The following is a 19,637-nucleotide window of genomic DNA, read 5'->3' on the forward strand; positions in this document are numbered from 1 at the left end:
CTCCACATCAACCAACTGGCTGCCTGCCACAAAAAGTCTTGGGCTCTTTTGCCTATTCATGGATTTCTCAAACCCATGAGAAATGGCTTCCATGGCTTCTTAGCCTAGTTCACCACTGCCAGTTCAGTTCAGCTGGTGCGGAAGAGTTTCTCTGTAAGAGCAGGGGAAACAAACTCTCTGCCCTTTTTTCTGCTGGCTTATCCCATCCTGCTTTGGAACAGCCAGGAAATGATAGTTCTCATTAGATAGCCTCATGCAGGAGCAAGCTCCAATGCTTTGATGAGATAGCATATGCACAGTCTTGTAAGTACTGAAAGCTGTGAGGGGGATGGGGCACACTCTGTCCAAACATAGTCTTCACTGGTGATGAAATGAAAATGCAAGTAGAAAAACAGACATTGAAACAATGGCAGCAGCCAAGAGTACATATTGAGTACCTTGACTTAATTCCATTCTGTTTTTCATCTTGTTCAGCCTTTATGCTAAGGAGGAATAATATACTATCAAATTCACACTCATTCACATCAGTATACCTACTTTCCACAGGTAAAAATAGCTACTAAAGGACAGACTTTCCATTATAATGCTGCTTTTGTTCACTTAAAACTTTGTCATTTTAACCATTTAGACTGCAATTTTTCCAAGCTAGTTCTCTGTCTCACCCTGTTTTTGTGGGGGATAATTTCAACCAGCACAGTCTAGACCTTTTCAAGAATGTGACTAGATAAAAAGAATATTATTGTACCTATATTAAAACAAAAATATCGGGTGGGGGCGGGGTTCAACAGCATCAGCTAAGCTCTGGTTTGGAGAAAGATGGAGAAACTATGTAGGGGCTTTTGTCTGAGGAATGTGTCTTTTGCTATGCCAATGAACATTCGCCTCAATTGGCCTTTGAAAACCAGTTTGCATATTCACAGTAAAGAATTTGATTTATCAATTAGAATTCATCACCTCAAGGCTGCCAGGTATGCAAGCATACCAATCCAAGAAATTGATAATGATGAGCAGCATTCATAAAGGGAGAGCTAATAGTATGAGTAGTAACCTAGTATAAAAGTTATGGGCCCAATCAGTGTAGTTGCATATTTGCTGGCTGTGTTTTCTCCAGGTGACATATTTGTGATTCTGCTATTCTTTTCATAGAATTTATAGCTATTGGTCAGCTGTGCATAGCTGGAGCCTAAAATTAAATTCATTTAAATGCTGCTGTTTGAACACCTTGGTACATCAGCAACAGGATTCTGGGATGTGGGTCAAAACTAACCAAAGACCAGGTCCTAGCACATTTGATGATAACCTTTACCATCCTCCTACAACGTGCTCTGTTGACGTTGTCTGACTGGGGCCATTATACAGATGAGGAACTGATAAGCAGGGTCCTAGTTTTCTCTGATTTAAAAAAAAACCCCAATTTTCAATTTTTTTAAAAGTAACTCCAAATCCACATTTTACCATGATATAAATGAAACGTTACTATACATATACATATATAGAGAGAGATTGATGTTTCATTTTAATCATTCAAGAATGTGGATTTGGGGTTACATGTTTTTAACTGAAAATGAGGATTTTTTTAAATCGGAGAAAACCAGGATCCATGCTAATAAGAAGAAATTGTCTTCTCAGGCAAAGAACTCTTGAGGGAAAGATTATGTATGAAGTTATACAGCATCTTGGTGGATCATCTGAATTACAGGTTTTCTCTAAGAGTGTAAAGGAATTAATTAAAAGAAACGGTCAAAAATTAAGAATAGAGGAAATCCAAATTAATCTTTTATATCTAATAGTTTTAATTTTGGAAATGTGGATCCAGATCCAAACTTTGTAGCCTGTACTAATCTCTAATGAAATCTAACAGTTGCTATTAATATGAATCTGATTGATGCTGATAGATAGAATATAGAAAAAATACTGGCTTCAGTTTTCATCTTTATCAGTTTAAGAATTAAGATGAAGTCCTTGCCTTGAGCATTATATTTATATAATTTATTGTTAAGAAAATTCAACAAAAAGTACAAGAACATTGACTATGTGCACTAAAAACATACTAATTACCAGGGATCCTGGTTTTCTCTGATCAAAAAAAAAAAAATCCCAATTTTTCATCTATCTATCTGTCTATCTATTGAGACAGGCCAGTTGCCTGTCAAGGATTCAGGTTCCCCTCTTTAGGTCCGGGCCCATTCCCCCACCACCCCCCACGCTCTGGGTCTACCCAGGCCATGTGTGCCTGCCGCCCCTCCCCACTGCAATCCCTCCCACTTGGCTGTTGGCAAGGCCCAACAGTGGTGGTAGCAGGGTGCCACCACCATGCCCCTGCTCCCCCACTCTCTTGCCAGATTTTGTTGGGGCTCAGTAGTGGCGATGCTGCAACAATGTGCTCCCTGCCATCATGGCAGGTGGCATCTGGCCCTGCCCCTGCTTCTCATCCAGTCAGGGGCAAATGGGGCAGCCCTCCCCACTTGCCCCTTCCAGTTTGGTGCTGGGACCACTCCCCCTTTCCCCCCCTCCCCCTCCCCTTCAGGGCTATTGTCAGGACACAGCGGTGGTGGCAGCACCCCCGTGCCCCCTTCCCCTTTTGTCAGGGCCCAGTGGCTTCATGTCCCCCTGCATCCTGTTGTGCTCTGCCCCTCCTTCTCGTCTGGTTGGAGAAGAGGAGGAATGAGCCTACTTCTCCCCTTTCCCCTGATCTATCGCCACTGCCTGCAGGGAGGATGGGGGATGAGGTCAGCAGTGCTGGCCTCACCCTCTCCCCACCACTCCATCCCCTGTGTCCTCCCCATCATGGCAAGCTCTGCTGTACTATCTCTCCGAATGCTCTTGGAGCACACTGATTGGTTGTTTCCTTCAGCCAGTCAGAGTGAGAGTAAAGCATTATGGACAGACAGGCAGACAGACTAAGGCTATCTATAGATAGATGGATAGATAGTGGTGTTTTATTTTAATCACAGAAAAATGTGGATTTTTTTATATTGACAATTTAGGGATTTTTTTTTATCAGAGAAAAAATTATCAGGATCCCTACTAATTACTTTGGGACAAATCCTACATACTCCTCTGCAAAAATGCATAAAGCAATCATAGCAATCATGTGCCTGTTTCAAGAATGGTTAAATTTTAAACATTTCAGAATGGAACAAAATAATCACTATAGTTAAGCAATTATGGAAATTCAGGGCTCAGTACAATATTTTCTCTAGGTGATGATCATGTCTCTTGCTGTTGAAGTCTGATAGTTGCAGCATTCTCCGGTAGAGTTGGTAATGATCCTGAAGTGACCACATTTATTTTTAAGGAAGCAAGTGAAAGAGTAGCCACTACTATTTAGCTTTTATCCATTTTTATTTGTTAAGTAAATATCAGAGCTTCCTGGATAAATGTTTCCACGCTAACTGAGGGAGGGGGGAACAAAATATCAGGAAAACAAATACATTGCAAAATGTCAGCTGTTGTATCTGGCTCAAATGAGTTGTTATCCCCAGATAAACACTGATTTGGAAAAAACACATTAGTTTCTGGAAAGTAGAACAACTTTTTAAAAATGAAATATGTGTGTGTGTATTCATTCATATATGTTAAAAACTTGTTGCAAATTCAGAGCTGAGGATCATGGTGATACAAGTTACAACTCAGTAAATATCCAGTGTATGTGACCCTAAAGTAGTGTAACTTACAAAACAATGATCAGACTCATTCCTGTGCAGCACAGACAGGAGGCAGTTTCTGCTGGCCCGTTTCAAGTCTTGATGTATACCGGTTCAATCTACAGCACTACAGGTTATGCCAGGTTGTACTGTAGTACAGTAACTAAAGGTTATGCCAGGTTGTTATCTTATTTTGTGAAGAGGGGATTTGGTAGTAGAGAGTCACAGGGGTTCTGGATTGCTTTATTTCCTCTCCTCTCTGTGACATACACTGTACTGCATGATAGTGGCTCTTAGGAGTCCAGATGAAGAAAGCCAGATCTGTGCCTCTTAAAAAGGGTTTCCTGTAATAAGAATATTCACAGGAGGGAGGTGGCAGTACCTTAATTTACAAGACTGTAGTTTAATGGTTATTTAGAAGGAGTGCCCAGTTACTGAATTGTAAAGGGAAGAGCTTGCATAAGTGGAAGATTTTTTAAATACTTTAACGGTACGGGGGTCATATTATTTTGCTACTAAAGTATGTGATTGTTTTAATTGGCTGATGTTTACAATGTGGCTTTTCTTAAAAACACATTTTTTTTCAAGATTCTCTCAATCGTTGCTTATCTCACATCCACAAATATCCATGCTTCCTGTGTATAATATCTACATTTGCTCTTTTTCAAACATACTCATACTCAAAGTTTATTTCACATGGGACATCAAGAAAACAAAGTCACATTAGTCTGAATTTTTCTCTCAGTTAAAGTTTCATTAAAATAAGTTCACAGTGAGTTCATCTCTCTAGGTTTACCCTTCAGTGTAAATTTGTTGCTCTTATTTATTAGAAAGTTAGTGTCTGGACGTTACTTAAAACTGATATAATTCAATATAGTTTTTAGCCTTTTTGGGTTACCTCATTTTTTTTTGAAAAACTGTTCCAAACATTTCTGAGACATCTTACAAAAGCTTGATGTAAGCACATAAAAATATAGGAAACTTTAAAAATGTGTGGATTGCTAATTGACTGCAAAATGTGTAGTAAAATCTGTGCTAGGCGGGTGGCAGGTTTAGGGACAAAGACTTTGTGGGCTGATTGGATGTAGCATACTTTAAGGCAATAACATTTTTAAAATCAAAACTATTAATTAAATTCTACACTGTTCCAGGTAGCATAAGATGTCCCTACCTTTCTTACCGGCAGTAGTCTAAATAGGGGAGAGGTCTTGGGGGGGGGCACAAGAATGGCAACTGCCACTGCTGCTGCCGTAGCCTAGCCAGCCCAGCCCCTTCTGCCACCTCTACTGCCTCGGGCACAGACCTAGCTAGTTACACCTCTGCATGATACATGGTTTCTGTTTTGTTTCATTTATGCCTGGTGCTTGCTTGCTTGCTTGCTTGCTTGGCTGGGGTGGGGGCAATAACAAGAGTGCAAGATCCCACTCACACTACCAAAGAACTAGTCATGTGATTTCTGTGGAACTGCTCATATGAACATGATTTGATCCAAAAGCAGACTGTAGTAATTAGAAAATAAAAAGCATCATCTACAAATAAAACCCATTTTTAATTAACATTAAACAAATGATGAGACAACTTTTAAAATTATTTGTGAAGTATGATAGTGATTTGGCAAATCCACGTTTGTGACTGACAACAGATTTCTTTTTTTTAGTTCTGCAAGTCAGAAATGGTTCTGAACCTTTGTGCTTCTGCAAGCCTCTATTGAGATATTCTTACCATTTTTTTATTTTTCTTTTGAAATTAATGAAGCGATATCTGTTTATGACAGCAGTTTGGAACACAGCATGTGGTCATAACTCATCATAGCTAGAACAGGATTTCAAGGGAAAAATTTGCAAGTGCGAGCCTAAGTCCATGAATTCTTTCTTACATTATCGCAGAGAGTTGCAGTATCTAGTTTATTTTTCCTAATTAAGTACCTTAGTATTTCTAGCATATTATGGTGATGGTGAAGAAAAAAATCTTCAATCTAGTACCACCAAAATAGCTGGGGAAATAAAAGGGTGGTAGGATGAACAGTGAGGGAAGTATATACCCACAGGGCACATTCTATATAGAGCCTGCTTTAACTTGATGGGAAATTATTAAAAAAATTGCAGTTATCTTTTCTCACCTGTTTGTGACATGACTGGAAAACACAGGGAGATATAGTTCAGTTGCACAATCTTATGTAACTGTGACCTGTCGAAGATTTTCCTTTGGCTTTTACCAAGATATTACATTAGTTACAATGTGTAAACTGTTGCAGGATGCATAAAGGGAAAGGTGTCAGTTGTTCCGCACAGGAAAAGAAGAGGGCATAAAGTTCTGTCTCATATAGGCTACTCCCATCTTGAATCGCAGCTCAGTAGGGAGAATAAGTTATGAAAGCAGGTTCTGGGTTGCTTTTAACACCTAGTTTGCAGGAACACAGAATGGATGAAGTTTTGACACTTCCACTGTAGATGCTGGCAAAAAAGAAGTGAACTGGTGTAAATTAGAAGGGAATCTAGTCATGGTGAAGTGCTGACCCAGATTACTTCCTTCTGGAACAAGAGGAAAACCAAATAATGACTTTAAGTTATTGTTTTGCCTTAGGGGCAGAACAGCTGTAATCTAGCACTTTCTCAGAGGAGAGGGCAGTATTACTGCCTAGTTCCTGATTATGTCCATTTAAGAAAATAATATACCTACATCTTAACTAAATTATACAGATGGATCTTCCCAGATAAATTTCAAAACTGTATACAGTATTGTTCCCAATTTATAGGCTATCCTATGTTAAATGGTGAAAATAAGTTAATTTACTGTTTTGAAACTAAGTACAGTAGAAAGGAAATGTGCAGGTACTTACACATGTTCATGTATGTATGAGTGTGTGTACATATGCACACATGCATTTCCTTTGTACTCTCTTTCCCTCTCCCTCTCTCTGTATACACACACACACACACACACACACACACACACACACGTGTGTGTGTATACAAGGAAGGAGAGAAAGTACGAGGGAAATGTGTGTATCTATCTATCTATCTATCTATCTATCTATCTATCTATCATCTTTAGATAGATAGATAGATAGTAGACTAGGTATACACCCTCCCCCCCGACTACACTTGGATGAAGGAGGAGCTGATAATTATGCAGAGATAATAATTACATCAGGAATATATGCCATTTTGAATTGTACTTTGATCCATAGGCCATGGAACGGGGTGGGCCACCCATGTCATGGCCTGACCAACTTTTAGCACGTTAATTTAGTTATGTAGTTAAAAAAATAGCTATACAGTTTTAACCGGAATGACAATTGCACATTTTTGGGTTATATAAATTAATGAGCTAAAAGTTGGTCAGGCCATAGCCCGGGTGTCCCACCCCATTCTGAGGCCTATGCTGTGAATCAATACATTTATACTAATGTTTCAGTCATTGGGTTACCATATTTTCAGTATCAAAATATAGGACACCTGTGTTGGGGAGGGAGGGAGAGGCAGGAGGGTAGGGGGGGAGAGGGGTAAGGGATATTTGGGGGGGCAGTGATATGCCTCTACCCTGCCTCTGCCCCTTGCTCCTAAGCTACAGCCCCCCCAGCCCTGCCAGTTCCTCTCCCTTCTAATCTACAGTGCCCTGCCCTGCCAGTGTCCCTCACTCATTACCCCCTGCCCCCTCCCAGCCCTGGTGTCCACACAGCTCCAAAGCACACACAGCCACTCTCTTTCTCTCCTCTACCTGCAAGCAGCTGCCGGGGCCGTGTGCAGAGCACATGATCCCCTGACAGCCAATCACATTCCTCTGGTGCTTCCAGCCCCAAGCAGCCAAGCTGGAAGTCCTGGGAAAAAGCAGAGCAAAAATGTGAACGTGTGCTTGCATTTTAAAAACCCACCCGGACAAAGGACAGGGGATCAAAAAAGAGGATGTCTGGGAAAATCCAGTCGTATGGTAACCTTAAAGAAGAGCAATTTGTAGAGACGTTTTTCCTCATAGAGAAGCCAAATTAATGTCTGGAATAATGAAATTGACCCAAACTTTTGTAATTCATCAACACCAATCTATACATTATTTTAAATTATAAAAGCATATTTGACTGTGGGAGTGTCTGGGTCAGTATTATTGTTGCTGGGGGGGGGTTTCTTTCTTGTTTTACATATATTACTTTATAATCTACTCATAAATTATGACTGAAACTTTACGCTTTAATTTTTCCACTAGTGAGAGTTTTTTTCCCATTGTGATGTCACAAATAATCAGTTCTGATTGTTATAAAGATTCTTCTTAGGAAGTTAGCATTAATTGTTAAAAGATCCATGTTTAAAAGAATAGGCTTATGGTTCTAACCATACTTTTAATTTCAGTTATTGTTAAAATATACCTGATCTGCAAAAACCAGGTATTATTTCTCTGTTAGAGAAAAGCAATGAACCAATGTAGTTTTGCCCTTTTTTGTATCTTCAGTGAATATATGAATTCATCAGGAGCTGTGAAGGGTTAACGGTGTGGGAAGCCTTCATTGCAAATACTACTCTATATAAAATATATGTCATGCTAGAAAATATTCTATTGTCAATCCAAATAGAACGCAAACTAAAATGAGATAATTGGGAAGGTGCCCATAAAGTCAGCCTGAATATATTATCACAAGTATATGTGAGATAATATTTGTTTTAAAAAGATTCTATGGCACTGTAAACTCAGTCTCATTAGAGACTGCATTTAAAAGGCTTATAAAGTTACTCATTAATGTTATCTTGTTGTATCTCCACAGCTTTTTCATTAAAGAAAATTCAGCAGAAAGCATTTTCTCCTGATAGCAGGAACCAATTTGCAATAAATGTTCTGGAAACCACTAGGGAAGCCATTACTGAGGTCTAATAAAAACAGACAAGCGTAACTTGTTCTATATTTTTGTTTCAATCACATACAGATGAGACCCCGCTCTCCACACCAACCGCAAGAGACAGCCTTGACAAACTTTCTCTAACTGGGCATGGGCAACCACTACCACCAGGTTTTCCATCTCCTTTTCTATTCCCTGATGGATTGTCCTCCATAGAGACCCTTCTGACTAACATCCAGGTAGGCCTTTCTGTAGATCAGTTTAAAGGGACAAAACTAGTAGCAGATTTGTCTAAATTAATACAACCATTCTAGCTTAATCAACTCATAAGAATATTTGAATCAACTAATTTACAGAAACTTTGTAGTAATTTAGGTATTAAAGGAACCACAACAATCAAATGAGTTTAGAAATCGTCAGCTACAGTACAACAAAATATCGATTTTACATTAAACCACAGCAGAGATGTAGATGAAAGTGGCATTGGTATGCTTAAAATCATTTGTCTTAAATGCTCTTTTTATTACAGGCCAATGAAATGTATATTACTGCTTAGGTTTATCTCATTTACTTAACAGAGAAACATTTCCTTAATAAATACTTTAAAGTCCTGGAGTGCCAAGGTGGAAATGACATGTTAAGCTGTTTAAAAAATGTCTGATGTAAAAGGCATTCACAAAAAGCATTTATTTTACAAATAAGCTTATTTCAGTTAGAGCACTATCTTCAAAGAATAGACTTCAAAGAGTATTACTAAATTTTCTGCAGATTTCCTATTCAGTAGTCAGGATGTCTATTGTGTGTACAGTACAGTCTGACTCAAACATTATTCAAAATTTACACTTGCATGTAGCCAAGATAGTTGTGTTTGTGATTAGAGACAATAATTTTTTGCCCACACATGCAGTGATCACGTGGTCAACAGATGGCATTTGTACAACCATATGGCTATATGTTTCATGCTGCAGCAAAATGGTAGTGCAGAAAAGTTTAGCAATATCATACTCACTCCAGCTGTGCTTGCATCGGCAACTATTAACTTCCAAACATAGTTTTTCACCACATTTTTCCTACAAAAACCCTTCTACAGCAAACACAGAGGAAAAATATTATAATAGGCATTTTATTTAAGTTACTGAAATATGGTTTGGCTTGCCTTTTGAAATAAAGGAATTTAAGGAGTCAATCTGTTAATGAAGCAGCTTACTAGCCAGGGTTATCTTAGTTTCTGTTCTACCTGTAAACAACTCAGGGAGGGGCAGGTAATCAGATTAAAACTCTGAATCTGAACACTGCTTCAGTATCAATATCTTCAGTGAGCCTTGCGTTTGGAGGTGAGTGGATAGTTATATATAACACACAGGTATGGCTAAATAGTACCAGGTAGAAACACTGATTTGCAACCGAAAGGGAAAAAATTAGGCCCCATTTTCACTATTTAGAGGACCCAAGAATCAAGGAATCATTAGTGAGCATAGTCAGTTTTGGAGCAGCCCACTTCCTGTGCATTGACATTCAACTGATCAGTGGAAATAAAGACAACGCCAGGCAATGTCTCAGCCAGACACAGCTATTTGGCTCCTTTCCTTCAGTTCTATTCTGGTATATGCATATCTAAAACTTTACTCCAGTGTAAAGAAGAGGCTGTGGCAGCTCCACTGCTATTCCACAGTGTTTGGGAGAGGGATGTCTGCTGCACCATCCTCCACAGAGCCCAGACCTCATAGTCTAGCTACTTGTACTATATACAAAGGAAAGCACTGAAGTGCCTGTGCACCTACGTATATGGAGTATCATTATCCAGTGACAGGATTAAGAAACAGGGGTCAAGAGACCTGGATTCTTTCCAATAGCACATATGACGTGCTGTGTGACCTTGGTCAAATCATTTCATAAGTGTGCCTCTGTGTTCCAACCTGCAGTATGGGGACAATGATACTTCTTTGTAAAGTGCTTTGAGCTTAATGGAGAAAAGGGTTTATATATAAGAGCTAAATGTTGTTATTTGCCCATGGTTTACTTGAATATTCAGTACAACTCACAGTACTTATGGCTTGGGAGTCTTCTACACCTGACAGTGCAAACCAGAAGAGCAGATATTTCAATAAGAGAAAAACTCTCAAACAAAGCTGCAAGAACAAAAACAACACTCTTTTTGTTTCATAAAAAGATAAGCAGTAATCACTGAACTATATTTATATGAGTGCACAGTAGAGCATAAGCTTGAGTGTCTTGTAAAATTTTAACTTTTTTTGACAAATGTGTGTACTTGACATCATTGGACAGCAAACTAATGAGCAAAGCATTTAGCATCAACAAGTTAGCTAATCTTGTGATTGAATATGAGAGTGTTGCACTACTGCAAGATAAATGAGTATAGATTAATTTGCTAAGACTGCATTCAGATTCCTCTTTCAGAATATACGGGCTTCAGATTATTTTGCTTTTTTCTAATGTTACCTTTCATAGAGAAATTGGGCTGGAAGGTCATCTAGTCCAACTCCCTGCCCAAGGCAGGATCAGCCCTATCCAAATCATCCTATAAAATCTATAATCTGAACTCTACATAAGACTACCCTTAACCCTGACACAGCACAGACCTAATGCCCTAACCTGCCACAGGAAAACAGGGGGACCATGGCAGCTAATGTCCTGCTTCTATAAAATGTTGTCAATATATGCTCAAGAGTTCTCAGGTAGAGGGCCATGCCCTCTGCTACAGAGGAAGGCAAACCCCCACATAGTCCATGCCAATCTGTTCATGGAGTAAAATTCCTTTCCAACCCCAAATATGGCGATGGGTCTGACCCTGAATGCAGAGGCAAGACCCTCTACACAGGAACCTCCAGCTTTGGTCTCAGCAGGAGCATTGGCACAGCCCAGTCAAAACCCCCAGCCTTGAATGCAGCCCACACACAATGCCTCTGAGGAAGGCTTAAAAACACCATGGCACACATGGCATCAGGTGAGAGAGTGGGCAACCAGCAAAGGCCAGTAGCTTGGGAACTACCCATGATAAAACATAGGCATTGCTACATCTAGATCATCCCTAACCAGTGGTTGTGCAACCTCCTCTTGAACACCTCCAGTGATGGAGAGTCCACAACTCCCCTAGGCATCTATTGCTGTTCTCACCTTTGGTGAAATGGTTAAAAATAAAAGGCCATAATACACATACAAATGTTCATGTCTTTTCTAATTGTAGTGTACTGCCTTCCTGCTTTTTACTTTGAATTCCCATATTATGCAGACAGCCTATCAGCTTAACCAAGCTGGACAAGACTTCTTCAGGATTTGATCAGTGCTGATGGTTTCCATGAATGAAAGGAAATCTCTCGCATGCACCCAGTGGTAAAGGATGCTTTCCAAGCAATATACATTCCTCCAAGAAGTTTCTTCCCTGTCTACCATGTGCAAACACACTATTAGGGTACCATTTAAAAACTAATCAGCTTGCTACCTGTGTAGAAAAGCTGATTTTCTTTTTTTGAAAACCACTGTCAATAATCTATTTCTGCTTAAAACCCATGCTTAGCAAACAACCCTATACACAGTAGTGGCAAATCTGCTTGCCTAGTGATTACTGTACTTCAGATACTTTAGGCAGGGACTTAAATATTTTGAAAATAAACTCAGGTCTTTAATATTATATTTAAAGAGATAGGGTTAAAGTCTCAGATATTGTGAAGTAGTATAGTTCCAGTTGTAAAGCAAGGTAGGCCTGCTTATCAAAGCAACTGCTGAAGTTTGAAGACTTTTTTCCCTGTTTTTCTTAGCCTGCAGTGTGGTTTCTTTCTTTCTTTATAAATCTAGGGTTTATTTTTGTTAGTTCTTTCAAAGCACTTATGGAAACAAAAATAAAATGGTTAGTTTTATATTCATACTTTTATTTTGTATCTGTAAAGTAGTTAACAAAGTTACAATTTTCTCATTAGATGTATGTATGCTAAGTTTGCATGTGTTCATATAGCAATGAGAACAGTTGAGTCATAATTCTGACACAGCAGTGTGGTAAAGCAAATAATAAATATCTCCCATAAAATAAATAATAAAATATCACTTTGTTCTAGGCACTGTGGAAACACATAGGTAAAGGAGCCTGACCAAGGAACAGCTGCTTCTATTCGGGCAGGGGTACAGGGACTTAATAATGAAAAGGGACTTGAGAGTATTTTTTGCTAAACAGGTGCAGTTAAGTGATGTGGGTCCTCTTCTCCATGTATATAACTTTTTTCCTTCTCCATAAAATACTATTGTATTCTGCCATTGAGCCATTGGCTACTACAGTATTATCTTAAAGAAGCGATTCTTAAACTTTTTAGACTCAAGCTAACCCTCAATAGACTCAAGGCACCCATTGGAACATGCTAGCTCTTAGTTTTCCCTCTTTTTTGCCTACAAAATAAAAGTAAAGCGGTTCTTCTTTTGCAAAGAACTCAGAAGAACCAAAAACTATGGATTTCTTTTTCAAATCTCTGGATTTATTTTGTGAACCATGTTTGTAAACCTAACACTGTTAACATTGTGTGGCACCTCACAGCACACTTGAGAGGATCTCAAGGCACTCTCAGGTACTGTGGCACCCTGGTTCAGAATCACTGCCCTGAAATATAGTTCATTAATGGCTCATTGCAATATTCTGTGGTAGCAGTAAAGCAACTTTAAGTTTTAGGACCTTATTGTGCAGCCTGTCTCTCTACCATTAACATCAAAGCTAAGTACAAATAGGAAAAAAGCCCAAGGCTGAAGTGATTCAGTCTTCACAGGTTAATCTAAGCTGCACAGATAGAACTGATAAACAAGTGAACAGACATTCACTTTTAATTCTGGAAATGCAGTCACATGCCTGCTGTGGCCCAGGTCAGAAGCCTGGGGATGCTTAAGCCTGCCACCCTACTTGGCTGGAGCAGACAGCTTGGGCCAAGGCTAGCCTACCCATCCACACTGCAGCATCCTGGCATGCTGGGAGACTGTGAGTTAACTTAAATCTGGAGGTAATCTGGGACAGAAGTTCAATAAACTGGTTTAACCTAAATCAGTAAAGTCTAATATTACATCCATCCGGGTTCATCTTAAACTCATTTTGGTCATTTTGAAAGCAGTTTATATACACCGAACTTTTGTTGTGGTACATATTTGAAGCAGTGTCCAGACTCTTATACTGGTTTATGTGTCATTTATGTCTTTAGCCCAATAAATGGCACCCTCATATTTAGAATCTTATTGCGACTGTTGGCACTGTACTATTTTGTTCCTGATCCCTTTTAAATATGAGCAAATTTTTTAAGCATGCCATCCTTATCTAATTAAAAGAGCAATCAACAAGAAGTTTACAATGAAGATTATTTTAAAATAAAGAAAAAAAAAGATGACTAATTGTAGAGTTGGAAGTTTTTTGCACTGCACTTAGATAAGAGTGAATACTACAGAAAAATACTTGCAGGTATTAGCACAAACAAAATCTGCAGTTTTGCTTCAGCAGTGTTTGCCCTGTGGTTTAATTCAAGTGAGTAAGGGTTTCTTTCTTTTCTGGTTTCATAAGGATGTTAATGGGAAGGGAATATCACATACCTGTGCAAGTGTGCATTTGCCAATGTATTCATATTGGAGGTATTAAAAAAAGCTCTTTCAAGAGTCATCTGTTGGAAGAACACAGAAACCCAATGTTTCTTGGGTTACTTATTCAACAGAGGGAATGATCAATTATGAATAGCATATTCAAAACATTAGCAGTGGAGAAGAGTTAGCCAGCAATCTGCAGGTCGATATACATTTTGTAAATCATTCATTGGATAATTTTTTTAATAATGAATAAATTTGTAAAGTCAGAGAATTTGTAAACTAGGAAGGAAGAAAAATCTTTAAGTGAATTCTATAGGTTCACCCAGCTTCAGCTGCAGTAAAGCAACTCAGTAAATGCCACAGGGGCACATATAGCCTTCTTTTCAATGGCACAAGTTAAGCTAAAGCATGCACTCTATTCTTCATATTTTCTATCATCTAGTAAACTGCCTTAATTGTATTCTAGTGTAATTGCTTCGTATTTATTCCTTAGAAGGTTCTGGTCCATAGAACATGCAGTAGGTCTGACTATAGAGAAAAGGAACTTCCTTGTTTTTTCCACTTTCTACCAAAAATATATACTTTAAATATATACTTTAAAGAGTCATATCATTTATTTTTGTCAGTTTCAGCCTTGGTACTTTCTAAAAATAATAAAGGATGATCCTGGCCTTGTGGCCAAGTGTAATGTTAGTCTAATTTCCAATGGGATCTATAGTCTACCCTGTACTCAATTACTTGAGTTATGGTAATATGAAAAGGAAAAAAGAATCCTTTTGTAAGAAAATTTCTCTTGAAGAATTTATAACTGGAAATAAATAAATAAATATCTAAGGAAACAGGAGCTTCTGTGTGAATATTTAACATTTTAGCATTCAATGTAAGTTAGAAAATATTGTTAATAGTAGTATAAAGGGGGAGAATTACATTTTGCACTGAAAGCTTGGCCCTAGTTTATCATAGAGAGAGCTATACTGTATTACAAACAGATCTGGATCCTGAGCATGTTTACTACAATTATTATTATTCAGCCTCCACAAAAACTGACCTTCCCTACAGGGAAATATTTTTCTTTTTGTTAATATCCTCTCTTGCACTGATTTTCATTGTCATTGGCAGCATATTGATTTAATATCAGTTTAGAGGATTAGCCATAGCAAATACAAGTTGGACATACTCTATTTTGTGTAATCTTTTGCAGATGATCTACTGGTAGAATTCTTAGAATTTCACACAACTTGGGATGACTATTACTGCTGCTTGTTCTGAGGTGTACTGATGATTTTTAAATGCTGACTCTTTAGTTGTTTTTTTCCCAGCCCCCTGCTGTACTGAAGGCAGATATTGAATGTTTCCAGTATTTTTGCGTTAGAGCTGTCATTGGCAGCAGCAGCACTTTTACATATACATCAGTTTGGCTCTGCTGCAGATTTTTTTCCCACATTGGACACCTACTGATGTGCACTGATTTAACTTCTAAAAATGAAACTTAATTTTGTATAGCTTATAAGTAGTCCCTAGTGGGTCTTGGCTCCAAAAAGCTAATATTTTTCAGACATAATCAGCAGCAATAGGTAATGTATTACCATTAGTGATGTTAGGAGCAAGTATAAAAAAAGAAAGGGTTGGGGAGGAGGTATGGTGTAGGAATTCAATAGAAATTTAATATGCTTTTAGCAACTTCATACTTTGCAGAGGTTCCCAATATAAAATTACACACATTGGTGGTGCAGTACAGTCTTTTTTCCATATTTATTCATAATGATTGTTTCATATTTAAAGAACACCAAAATATTGTGTTTTGTCAGCCAAGGACAATAATAGTTTAATAGTAATTTATTTTAAACTGCTACTGATAATACAACCAATCAACACATTAAGTGGTGCCAACATTGGCGTCTTGCTAAATAATCTCTAGGCTTTGCACTGAGAGTACATCTTTCAAAGATAAGTCAACAAGAGCAATCAGAGCAGAAAATTAGAATTTGGTATCTTAGAATTAAAATACAGCTAAACTAAAGTTTTAATTGGGGTGATCTAAAAGGGCACTTGATGTAATGATCTCTTTCATTTGTTACTAATTGTTTGTTCCTGATGAAGAAGAAACATGTACATGAATGTTGCTGAATTGAGTAAAGATGGCAGTTGCCTTAGCAGCTCGATTTTATTGTTAAACAAGATGGATTGTCAGAATGCGGGGGAGGGTAGTTTGCAGCTTAGAAATTCTGGGCTAATTTATTTTACATCAGGGAGACTTTTTATATGGCTTTTCCTGATTTGGATTATGAGTGATTTGGGTTATCCACATACTCTGGTCAGAGAAAAAAGGGAGGAGATTAGAATCTTCTTGAAGTTGAGCACTATCAGAAGAGGATAACATAATAGAAGTAAAACCCACATTTTTGTCCACTGTTTTAAAATTGCCGTTAGCTCAGAAGTGTCCTGTATATGAAAAATGATTGTGCGGATCTAAATAAAAAGATTTATTTTAAGAAAAAATATTGGGAAAAGTACAGATTTTCATTAAAACTTAAAAATACTCTGCAAAAGGACTTTTTTTTTTGTTTTAAGTTGTTCTTAGTTCTAAACATGTATGTATGATTTTGTTTAGCCCCGTAAAGTTCTGTTTAGGTTTCATAATGGAAACATGACTTTCTTTATAAATATTTTAAACAGTTTTTCTGTCTTTTCATGAGGATTATCACAACTTTTAAACTATTTTTATGAAATACAGAATTGTAGAAAAATATGGATGAAAGGGACATCAGTTACTCAAGTCCAGCTTCTGCTCAAAACAGGATCATCCCTTTCTAAACCATTCTAGACAATTGTGTCCAACCTGCTCTTAAAATCTTTAAAAGTATGAGATTCCAGAACCCCTCTAGATAACCTATTCCAGTGCCTAATCACTTTCATATTTAAAAAGTCCTTCATCATAGCCAACCTAAATTTTCATCATTGCAATTTCCTTGTCCATTACCCTACAGATATGGAGAATAGTTCATCGCCATCTTCTTTATAAGCAGCCTTCAGGTATCTGAAGAGAGTTGTCCCATCTTCCGTCTTCCATTTCTCAGACTAAATAATCCCAGTTCTTCCAACCATGTTGTGACCTCAGATCATTTTTGTTGTTTTCTTCTGTACTCTTTCTAGTATTTCCATGTCTTACTTAAAGTGCAGTGCCCAACATTACACATTAGTACTCCAGGTGGTGCTTCACCAGTCCTAAATACAGCAGAAGAATCACTCCCTTTGTTTTGAGTGTGCTAGTGTTGTGAAGGATAGAACCCTGAATTAGAGAAGACTGAAGGAAAATGTTGAGTATGAAAGGGAATGAAAACCACTAAGAAGATATTGTAAATTCTTAAAAGGATTCTTAATAAGGAGTCTGAAGGAAGTGGTTTGGTAGACCTTGAAAACAGTAACGCTAGAAGAAGAGACATTAAGAGGAGAAGTTGGTGGGCACCCATTTTCCCTTTCTGCAAATATTTCCAATATTTCATGCTTTTTTCAGTAACTCATTAAGACATTAACAGTTCTCCATTGGAAACCAGGGCTGGAAAGAGATCACCCTACATCTCAGAATATATAGTAACATGGTGGCAGGACACTTTACCAAGAACATGACATTGTCTCAATTCTTCATGCTGCCAGATTAGAAGCAAGAATTTGAATCTAAACTTTTTCATGTAACTGAGCACCCAGGATACTGACTATTTTGGGGCCATTTCCTTCAAGCTGTCCTGTCATAGTTGTTTTCAGACTTTATATTCCAAATTAAATATTCATTCCAGGAGGGACTTGATTCTTGGTCTCATTCAACCCATGTGAGTGGCCACCAAGCCTAAAGTCTGTCTATGTCCTTATTGTTCAGTTTGTCTTGTGGAGCTGTTTCACTTTGTATAAATAAATTATAAATATTCACTGGGACAAAGGGAGGGACTAATCCTATAGCCCAGTTGTCAAAGCATTCATCAGGGATATGGAGAAAGTCAGATTCATAAATTTGTTCTACTGAAGTGTAATTATTTATGCAGAGTAGAACAGCTTCAACCAGAGACTTTCTTCCATATTATCCATCTTCTAATTAGTCCCTTGGCATATGGAAGATCCAAATTTAAGACCCTACTTCACATCAGACATAGGAGATCTTGAACCAAAATTCCCTTACATGTACCTAACCAGGTACATACCAGCTGCATACCTATCAGACTATTGGCCATTTTGGGTTCTTTCTATTTCCTTAAGCATAAATTGAATGTGATATTGTGAATCCCTTCCAGCTTTTTTGTCAAGAGAAGGTGAAGTACTTGTAGTTTGTCTTCTGCCATAGGGTCTCAACTTCAATGCAGGGAGAAGATTTTTTAGAGCTAGGAATCTTTTTGACTATGTGTCTATGTGCTGTTCAGAAAGAGACTCTGATCTCATTTGTGGTTTATAAGGACACAATAAAAACATGATGCCACCACCACCACTAATAATGAGTACATACAGCCATTACATTTGGATTGGTGTAACTTGGGTTAGGTTGATCTAAATGTCCTTCTGTGCAGATGTTCACAGGGTGTAACAGAGAGCCCAGGTTCTCTGTTACTTTAAGATAAAGGCAGCCCAGGCAGGGAGTGCTGTAGGGCAGGCAGGGTGCAGCAGCTGCCAGGGCAACAGAGCAAATGAGGCAGTTAGCAGACACCTGCAAGCAGTCAGCTGATTGGATGTAGGCAAGACCCTGGGATCATATAAGATCAAGGTTGGGGCTGGCAGAGGAGTCTTTCCCTGGCAGCTGCTGGGGAAGCAGCTTCTGCCCAGGAGGGATACCTGACTATCTGTGTGCTTCCTACAGGAGTAGTGAGGCCCCAGGAGCTCACAAGTTACCTTGGCAAGGAGGCAGGCTTTTTTAGGGGTAAAGGTTTTACGTCTTCAAGGGGAAGAGGGCTGTTTTCATTGTTACTATTATGTTATAGTCCAGGGGCTTATATTTATGTTGCTAGTTATACTGGTGGTTTGGACTGGGACTATAAGGGGTGGTTTTGGAGGTCCCACTAGTGCCTGTGAGGCACACAAGTGTCTGGAGCCCTTGCCAGGGCTGGGCTCAAGGGCTGAACTATTATTGAGCCCAGTGAGGGGCAGTATAAGGCTACCGAACAGATGTGGGGGGGCAGGGTGAAGGGACCCACTGCCCAAGAGGTACACAGTAAGATGTGGGGTCACAGAGACTCACTACCCAAAAGATGCATACTGAGACAGGGACCAGGAGCTCAGTGTCTGGGAGGGGCACAACAAGATAGGGGCCAGGAGTCTGGTTCTGGAAGAGCACAGCCCTAGTGGGTTAGGGGCCTGGTGGAAAAAGTCCAGGGACCCAGAGAGTGATTAGAGTAAAGCTAGTGCCTTCATGCCAGGCCTGGCATAGTGGGCCTAGGCAAATGGGTCTGGTGAGATTGAAAGGGATGGAAGCTGGGGAAGCTGAGGCCACAACAGAGGCAACAACATTATTGTAACACCTGTGAGGCTTGGGGCATGATGTAGGGGAGGGAAAGGAGCCATACAATTTGCCCCTAAGGCTACAGGTGCCCTAAAAAAGCCTAGTCAAGCCAGGAGTGACCTGT

General features: G+C 38.8%; 1 protein-coding gene across 1 annotated transcript in view; it reads left to right on the top strand.

Annotated features, from left to right (window-relative positions):
- DACH1 (dachshund family transcription factor 1) overlaps positions 1–19,637 on the top strand; it is a 527,995-nt gene that overhangs the window by 441,285 nt on the left and 67,073 nt on the right. The window contains exon 8 of the mRNA XM_019529808.1: positions 8,560–8,711. Within this exon, the coding sequence (XP_019385353.1) occupies positions 8,560–8,711 (152 nt within the window). The remainder of the gene's footprint in view (positions 1–8,559; positions 8,712–19,637) is intronic.

Source organism: Crocodylus porosus, unplaced genomic scaffold (assembly GCF_001723895.1).
Source record: "Crocodylus porosus isolate Cpor-Errol unplaced genomic scaffold, CroPor_comp1, whole genome shotgun sequence".
Taxonomy (NCBI): Eukaryota; Metazoa; Chordata; order Crocodylia; family Crocodylidae; genus Crocodylus; species Crocodylus porosus.